This window comes from Zootermopsis nevadensis, unplaced genomic scaffold (genome assembly GCF_977971745.1).
Source record: "Zootermopsis nevadensis isolate Lab colony 2312 unplaced genomic scaffold, Znev_1.0 Znev_ptg000022l, whole genome shotgun sequence".
NCBI classification, from domain to species: Eukaryota; Metazoa; Arthropoda; class Insecta; order Blattodea; family Termopsidae; genus Zootermopsis; species Zootermopsis nevadensis.
The window spans coordinates 14,455,770-14,464,730 of NW_028259154.1; the positions used below are offsets into that span (position 1 = coordinate 14,455,770).

The 8,961-nt window shown below is 36.8% G+C and overlaps 1 protein-coding gene across 2 annotated transcripts in view; it reads right to left on the reverse strand.

The window, feature by feature from the left end:
• LOC110839745 (uncharacterized) overlaps positions 1-1,389 on the reverse strand; it is a 276,902-nt gene extending 275,513 nt beyond the window's left edge. The window contains exon 1 of one of the 2 annotated variants that reach the window (XM_087353669.1): positions 1,209-1,386. In XM_087353669.1, coding sequence (XP_087209795.1) covers positions 1,209-1,347 — 139 coding nt within the window. In that variant the 5' untranslated portion in view covers positions 1,348-1,386. Of the gene's footprint in view, positions 1-1,208 lie in introns of both variants that reach the window. The other variant, XM_022084226.2, reaches the window with a different exon arrangement.
• Between the last annotated feature and the right edge of the window lie 7,572 nt (positions 1,390-8,961).

Here is an 8,961-nt window from a genome sequence, read left to right on the forward strand (position 1 = left end):
CTTCCAGCATGTAATGAATCGCTTTTCAGATAATATTCAACAATAAGAACATTTTAGTTAAGCAGAGCACAATATTTTTTAATCCGCTCAGCTCATTTCCTTACTTAGGAACGTAAATTCGCCACCGCTTCCATCCATTCATTTATTGTAACATTAGAACCAATATAGGCTAGTCTGAGCTATTAAAAGCGTAGTTAAATAAACCACTAATAAACAAATAAATGTAGGCGAGTTGTATTAAGACAATAATATAGATTAAAAAGCCCTTTTTGCGCAGTGATCTCGTTTCTTGTTACATTCTCTTTCCTATATCCGAAGAGTTATTAAAAAGCTGAAGTCCCATTAGATCTTCATTAGCCTCTGAAATGTCCAATATTATTTCCAGAACAGCATGCTTTATTTAGACCAGTAACAGATACGTTGAAGCCAGACGTCATAAGATGTTTATTAAAGGGAAGAGGGAAATAAAGGCAGGCGTCCACAAAACAAAGAATGTGCAGCGAGAGACTAATGTTAATACCACCGAGAAGAAACTATAAGACAGCTTACAGGCTCACAGGATACAAATACATCATCAAATCTAACCCAGGGGTGGACAATGTCACTATTCAGTGACTCTTTCCCTAACTGGAAGTGCATTAGGATGAAAATGACTACACTTGCTTCGACCTAAAAGAAAACTAAGTAAAGGGGAGTGAAGATTTCCGTCTTCTGGGTTACTGCGCTGTGTAGTCTGGTCGATATTAACTAACGTTTCAGAGGTAATAATGCCTCCGTCATCAGGGCGATATCACAGCGCAACAACCCAGAAGACAGAAATCTTCATACTCACCGCTGTGAAATCCTCAAATCTTACATAAAGGGAAGTGGTAAAAATTACATAACGACCAGTCATAATTAGTACTTTTTAAGCAATATTCCGTTTTGCGTTAAAGCCGAAAAGGATTCTAAGGACAAACCTCTATTCTGTACTGCAGAAATAAATTCATAAAAAGGTTTGATAGGAAAACATCTAGAAAAATAAAAAATGTTGGGACATAAGTTTTATGATATTAAAAACGACGACTACAAGACGATACAAGGAGTATGCCAAGAGACAGGACAGCAGATTGTTTTACTGATGACATCACCCACCGAAGACTTGAAAAAACTAATTCGCTGTTACAAAGCGATATATATCGTTTGTAGCATCGAATATGTAAACTTACTGAAAGTTGTTGTTTCTGCATCGCGGAGCGGGAAAACCGACTCGCGGCCCACAGGTACTGACCCTGGATTCATCAGATCCCAGTGCTTCACTACAAATATAGCTGCACCTAACGGCGAGCATCCACTTGAAGGCGACATCACTAACCTACCCCTGGTGTCCAAGATCGTGATGAAGGCGACGACCTGATTATGATTCTCTGGAAACCCGCCAGAGTGCGACCTGGGGCAATACAGGGTGGCCAACCCTAGGTTCGTTTCAAGATTTACTTACATACCTCACACAGGTCAGACAAATTCTCAGACTTTTCGTGTTTATTTGCGTTTGCATTGGGACAAGGACAAGAGTTTAAGGAGTGGAGCTCTGCATCGCCAACCCTAATTTTGGAGACCGTCGAAACGTTCCAAATATTTTATATTGGTTCTCCAAATGAACAAAACACCGGTTGTTTCATCCCAATTAACTCCATGATTGCTTGTATTTCCTTTCAATCAATAAAGCCGACGTTTCTGCAATGAACATTTCTGATCTGGAAGTGACAGTAGCGTCATTTAATATAATCATAAAATTGTGAATGTAACATTTTCGAACCTCTTACACTGGCAGAAACGTTTAAGGAAATATTCTAAATTTTTAACTTCTTTATAAACTTGTCATTACATCATATAATTAATCATGTATAAACCTTGCTATCAGTTTTGTAAATGTGGAAGCATTCTAGAACTCCTTGTTCTTTATGTTGTCACATGTGCAGGTTACATATCTGTCACGAGACTTATTGCGTCATTCTTACTTATGGGCGCGGTCTCGCTATTGGTCGCATTATAAATGTGGAGCGAGTTCAGATTTTTATACGTCATTTCCAAATGAACAGGGATGCTAACAATCAGCCATTAAACTGTTGTTAGTACCAAGCTGGCCAAGATCCCAAGCTGTAGAATCCTTTTGTTGTACTGAGCTCATTCCTCGGCACCATTCAGAAATTCCACGGGTAGATCAACTCGTTGAAAAGTCTGGGCGTGGTGAGATATGGTCACACCAACAGAAGTACTTCAAAGTGTAATAAATAAGAGGGCTGAAATCTGCTAGCCGAAATATTTTGGTAATGACTAAATTTAGTGTGGGGTCTAGCAACATGCCACTAATACTAAGAAAAAGGATATGTAAATCATATAAGTTGATCTGCCCAGAAAAAAAATGGAGAAAGTTGTTATGCAAAAAAGAGGAAACAGCACGAAGAAATACAAATTGCACAAATAAAACACATCCGCTTTGATTTATCACCCGAATAATATTTATTGTGAATATTTACCAGCTCCAATTTCTGCAATGTTATCATAATGTTTCACCATCATACATCTAAAAACACTCGACGCTTGAAATTTCACGTTAGATCACGCAGAATTGAACGTACATGTGGTGAGTTTCGTAACGGAGTTGTGGTACGCGCATACCAACGATGCATCCAAACAGAAGCGTCCTACAAGCGGTTTATATTTTGATCGCAGTGCCAAACTGAGGACGCAGTGTTAATCTACCCACTTGCCAAGAAAAGTGTTTTAGTTCCCACCAAATTAAATTAGTTACGTGGAAAACAGTACGGCTGCCGATAAATCGCCAGATTCAGATGTTTACTGTCTTCCCATTGCAAAATAGTCTAGACGCAAGACGACAAAATTTGACACTAAACAAATAATTTTGTGCGTGGCCTTGGAATCAATATTATGGGATAAATGTGCGTGTAGACAATATGTAGCATATAATAAAACAAGCAGAAAACAGTAATATCATCGGTTTCTTTATAAAAAAAGTATTCTAAAGAAAAATTACATTATATGTAGCCTATATGAAAAGTTTCCATAAAAATTCCAGTATTTATAATTTAACTAATTAACCTGCTCCTGGAATGCAATAAAATAGACGCAAGAAAGAAATTAACTGCAACTTCCTGTTCTGAATAATGTTTTGCCTTCAGCATTATTTTGGTATGAGCTACATTTGAACATTGGCATACATTAAGCTATAATTTAGCTGATATTTCATGCTCTCACAGTGACGAGTGTAAAGATGACTGTGTTCTGGGATGTTGCAACGTGTAGTCTGGTAGAAACTGACGACGTTTCAAATGTGCTCACTGCCTCAATCGTCAGGGCGATGATCTGTCTAACTTGTCAAAAGCATTCCAGTAATCGATGAGTATTTCCTGTCTGGCCTAGTAAGTAATTGTTCTGCAGTACAAAGGTTGCCACATACGACCATAATTCTGTTCAGTCATTAATTAATAACAAAACCACTTAACCTGGATACTTACTGTAAACCTTGTTCAATAAATAAAACAAGTGAAATTAATCTCGCACATCACGTAATGTGTGTCATTTGCGCGAGGCTATAGTTTGTTGTTTATGATTCATGTCTGACACTAGTTCCTGTTGACGAAGACTGGAAACTAAAATAAGTACAGATAAAATTAAATTTTACTGACACTTAAACAATAAAATGTATTATATCAGGATACATATCCTCTTGGTGATACGAATGTAGATTTCGAAAATGAATCTGCGACTGTCTTTAAATTAGAGTTCAGCAATGCATTTTCATAGATTTAGATAACAATTTCGTGATATGAATTGAAATTTGTTATAATTTTCCCCGCTCTGTCTGGGCGATATATGCTATAATACCTTCAACGAAGTTAAAACAATATCCTTCCAAATTCTTATCCACTCACCAGTAATGATCATTTTATTTCAATTGACGCAATATATAACGTCTGCCTTGAAAACTATTTAAATAACATCAAATTAATGTATAAGTAAAATTAAACAACTAATCTAACCTAATAATTCTTAAATAGTCTACCACAACACCAGCCTTTACTCAGGTAACACATCGGGATCAGCTGAATTATTCCGAAAGAAGAATAACATCACAACAACGACGCCTTTACAGACGACAGCGTACCCGAATCGCATAATTCTTTCTACCAAACGTATCATAATTTAATGGACAAGCAAAACCACGGAAGAACACAAAATCGAAGGAGTCGTCTAAACCGACGGCAGCATCCCATTTGGTCTCGACGTAAGCCATGAGCAACTATTTTACAGTATGCTGGCAGGAGCCTATACAATACAACAAAATTTAAAGACGCATTATCCCTCATTTGAAACACCTCCAGCCTAAACTAGTCTAATTTAACCCTTACCAAAAGCTGTGCCAAGTTAACCAGTTGTATGCAGCACACAAATATTCACGTCCTCATGCATACGTATAGATAGGAGGAGTCAAGAAATGGAATCATGTAAGCGAAGTCTTAACCGACTTTGATACTTCTAAATCGATAATTGCTTTGTTAAATTGTTTAGAATAGAAGGGAAAAGCCGAAACGACACAGAACTCGACCGCGACACCTAAACCGACGTTTGTGTTGAATCTAGCTCCGGCCTTTGGCCATAGCACACGTTAGGGCTACAATGACGTCAGTAGATTATTAGAAGTACGTGTTAAATCCAAGAGAAGGATAGTAAGCCTTTCTTTAGCGGCACAGCAACTCACAATTTGACGGTAATCGGCGTGTGTAAACTGAAGTTTATTAGTGTTTTCTGTTCGATACCTGAATAACAAACTGAAATGAAGAGTGGTTCATAACATGCAATGCAGATATGAACGCAACACGTTTTGCTGCCAAATTTTTACTTAGAATAATGTTTCAAATTAGTTTCTACCAAAATGTAATAACTTTATTCCAATTGAAATACATATAACTATATTTTAAAATAATTAATTATCTCCTATGTGCAGACAGTAGTCTACAGAAGGAAATATTTGCGAACGGTTTAAATTGAAATATACTAAGAAACTATGGCATCACTCATGAATAATTATCATTTGACATTCCAGTCAACTCAATGTTTCTATTACAAACTTGACTGATAGATATGTTTCTGTCAGTCAAATTGTATTTATACAGACAAATCTATAAGATAAATATCCTATTCGAAATATTAAGACAGACATAAAATTATGTTCAAAACATAATATGCCTATGTCTCTTTCTTGTGTACATATTAACTCTTATCTGCAAGAAGTTTACCTTCTGGGGAAGACAGAATTAAGAACTTGCCTCGATTATGTCTGACAGACGTAAATCTTAGTCCTAGGAGAAAATCATAAAGACGATAAAGAAAGTTTATGTAGGTAAGCTGCATTCTACTCTCACGCCCAGTGGTGGCCGTTCCGCTACCAGCTTCCTTAGCTTAATGTTTTAAACGTGATTAGAACAAGGAGGAGCATGTGTGAGACAAACATCACAGATGGTGTAAATGAGAAATGCATATAAATATTCGGTCAAGAAACCCCCAAGAAAGTGATCAATCACTTGAGACAGCTACGCGTAGTTGGAAGGATGGTTTTAAAATGCATCTTAAAAACAGCTGTGAGAGTGTGGGCTAGACTAAACTGACTCAAGATATGGACTAGCAGTGAACTCTTTGAACACAGTAATGAAATTTTGGGTTAAATAAAACGCGGATAATTTATTTTCCAGCTATGCGACAAGCTTAATAAAGTGATATTCTAGGTTACCATGGCGGAAAGTATGAACATGGTGTTGTGCCTAAGCTTGGAACACATTTACCGACGATCGCCCTGGTGATGGAGGTAACAGGTACGTCTGAAACGTCCGTAAACTTCTACCAGACTACATGGTGCTACAACCCAGAAAACAGTCATTTTCGTAAAAGTAGTTCTGCTTAGTGGAATTACGTATGTTACAAAGAAGATTTAAGTTATATCGTATGCTTAACTGACAGGTTTCATTAGTCATCATTGCTTAACTCATCTTAAATGTCGTGTATATCAAATTTACCTTAAATTATGAGTGATCAACCTGAGGTAACTTGGGTGTAATGGATGTTCACAAATCAGCAGATAATCATTGTGCTATTATTTTATCATAAACACAAAGCCATTTAACGCCACTGTTTCATACATTCATTTATTACCAATCAACGAATTACCGTGTTCTAGTGAGACACGCTTCAAGGAAAACTGGATTCAGTTGACATTACAGCTGGGTTGTCATTCAGTCGATACAGCCATCGTTTTCCTACATATCACAAAATAAGTTTTCAAAGTCTAATGGAAGTAGTACGAGTATTGTGAAGTGGAAGTTACGATCTTGGTCCGGTTTTACGACAGTCGTAATTCCACGATGCACAAGTTTATTACATCTTTATTTCAAACGCTATAGCATTGAATGATAGAATGATTAATGAATAATGAATTTTATTTTATTTTGTGGTTTATTTAACGACGCTACAAGTAGCTCAGGCCATAAAGAGTCGAATGATTAATAAACAATAGATTGGATTTATTTCATTTTATGTTTCATTTAACGACGCTATCGGCAACTCAGACTGTCCAGAGTTGAATGATAGGATGATTAATGAATGATGAAATGGAGAAGCATCCGCTAAGTCCAGGTTTGATTCTCGGTAAGAGCACACCAATCTAGATTGACATTTATGGAGATCAGTCTTTCCAGGCAAATCCCTGACAATAAATATAATATAAATAATAGTTCACAACAGATATAGACATTTCAATCTCATTTGGGACCAAGCTACCTGTGTTATATAACCGATGTCGTTAAGTAACGTACAAAAGAAACAAGGACAAATTTCCAAATGGTCTTCTTTAAGTCACGCCTCGTAACCGTTTAGCCGTTCGCGGTATAAGAATTATGGAAGTTGATGCAACGACCTCCATATTTAATGTGTTGAATATGCTGATCAGTATCATAATAAGGGCAGTCAAGTTTGGAATTTCCAAGGATATTTCGAAGTTCTATCACGTTCCTTTGAAATGAAGTCGGATATCGTACCTGTGTAACACATTCAAAACAGACTCAGAGGCCTGGCTTTTACTTAGCTACCAGACGCAAAAAAGCGGCAAACTTGTTCTAGAAGAAATGTACAGGTCCAAGTTTAAAAGCATTATCTAAACCCTCCGCCGTCTAGCGCTCGAAAATAAAAATGTAAAGTACAGTAATAAAATCAAATAAGAGATCTACAAAAATTTGGCTCCCTGTTGTTCTTGGGAAGAAAGGAGAAACTAAATTTTAAGACAGAATGGAGTTAATTACTTACAGTTGCCAAGTAAATACTATAAAACCATTAAGTGATTCTTTTTTAGTTTCTTCTTCCTTTGACACCAAAGTCGTAAATATGTCTGGTTTGTTTTGAACTCTATACAAAACACTTATCTATCCCAACAAACCTGCCTCCTAAAACATCCACATCCCAAAAAAATTCCTTAAATATTCTTCATACAACGACGGTGCAACATTGTCTATGCAAATTCCATGCAACGTTTTGAAAACACTGACCCTTCCATGTCTGGTCAGACAGAATTAGACAACGCAGTTGTCTTCAAAGAAAGGAAGTATAGGTAATGCAATTTAAAAATATCCCATGCTCTTGTTTCAAGATTTGGATGGTGCAATACAAGACAAAGTAACCACATTGCACGCGTTTGTAGGGAGGTTAAGCACGACAAACAAATGTATATTCTTAGTAACGAAGTGAACACCTGCACTTTGTAGCGAACATTTCAAATACAAATCGATCTTGCAATCCCTGTAATGAGGAAGTGTATTCTGACTATTTGTGATGGATCGATAAAGAGTCAGTGCTTCTCAGAATTGGCTACACATCGTACGTTCAATGTGTCAGTACTTCAGGAACATTCTGGTCTGATCACAACGAATGTTTTCTCTTGTAAAGAGACGATGATAGATCCTTGTCTCTGAACTTTCAAATTCGAATTGTTTTGTGGTCAATGTTCTTAAAATCTAACCAGTATGTAAGACAAAATGACATTTTTAACGTAATTAAATTCTTTGCTATTATAGCTTATATACGAATTTCTGGTATGAACTTATCACGCTACCTTTCCTTAAAAATTCCAAAGTCTATATTTTAAGTTTAGCAGTCGGTTTAGCGATGTCAATAATCACAATATCAAGTAATATATTTTGTGTAAACTGTGTATTAGACCATATTCAGACTATTTAAAATGAACCCAGCGTCCCAACAACACAAAAGTTTCGCGCGGTCACCATGTTCCAAAATGTAATATAAACAAGTGTTCCATATAAAACGTGTAGGAATAGGTATCATATACCTTAAAATATTATCCATATTATATAAAAGGCAGTTTTATGTTTGTCTGATTGCGCACACAAGGTGGATCGGAGCTGACCTTGGGGAAGCTGAAATTATGTAACCTGTAACAAGGTTGATATTTTTCTATTTTTAAAATTATTCTTTGTCAGGACTTTTTCCATCGTCTGTTCTTTAAAACCTACGACGTTTCGGAGGCTCGTTCTGTCTCCGTCTTCAGGTGAGAGGTACCAACTCTGTTGGGTCCCTTAGATAGAGCTAGTCTCAGTGACAGAGACTAGCGCTATCTAAGGGACTCAACAAAGTAGGTACCTCTCACCTGAAGACGGAGATAGAACCAGCCTCCGAAACGTCGTGGGTTTTAAAGAAAAGACGATGGAAAAAGTCATGACAATGAATAATTTTAAGTTTAAACTACCGTCGTCAAAACCCCGTAGAATTCAGAACTTGAAAATTCGCACAATTTCTTGTATCATGTTAATAGTCCTGTATGATTTAGTTAGTGTACCCACAGGGCTGGACAACCGGGTTATGATTCCCGGAATAGGAAAGGGATTTCCTTGCTTTTTA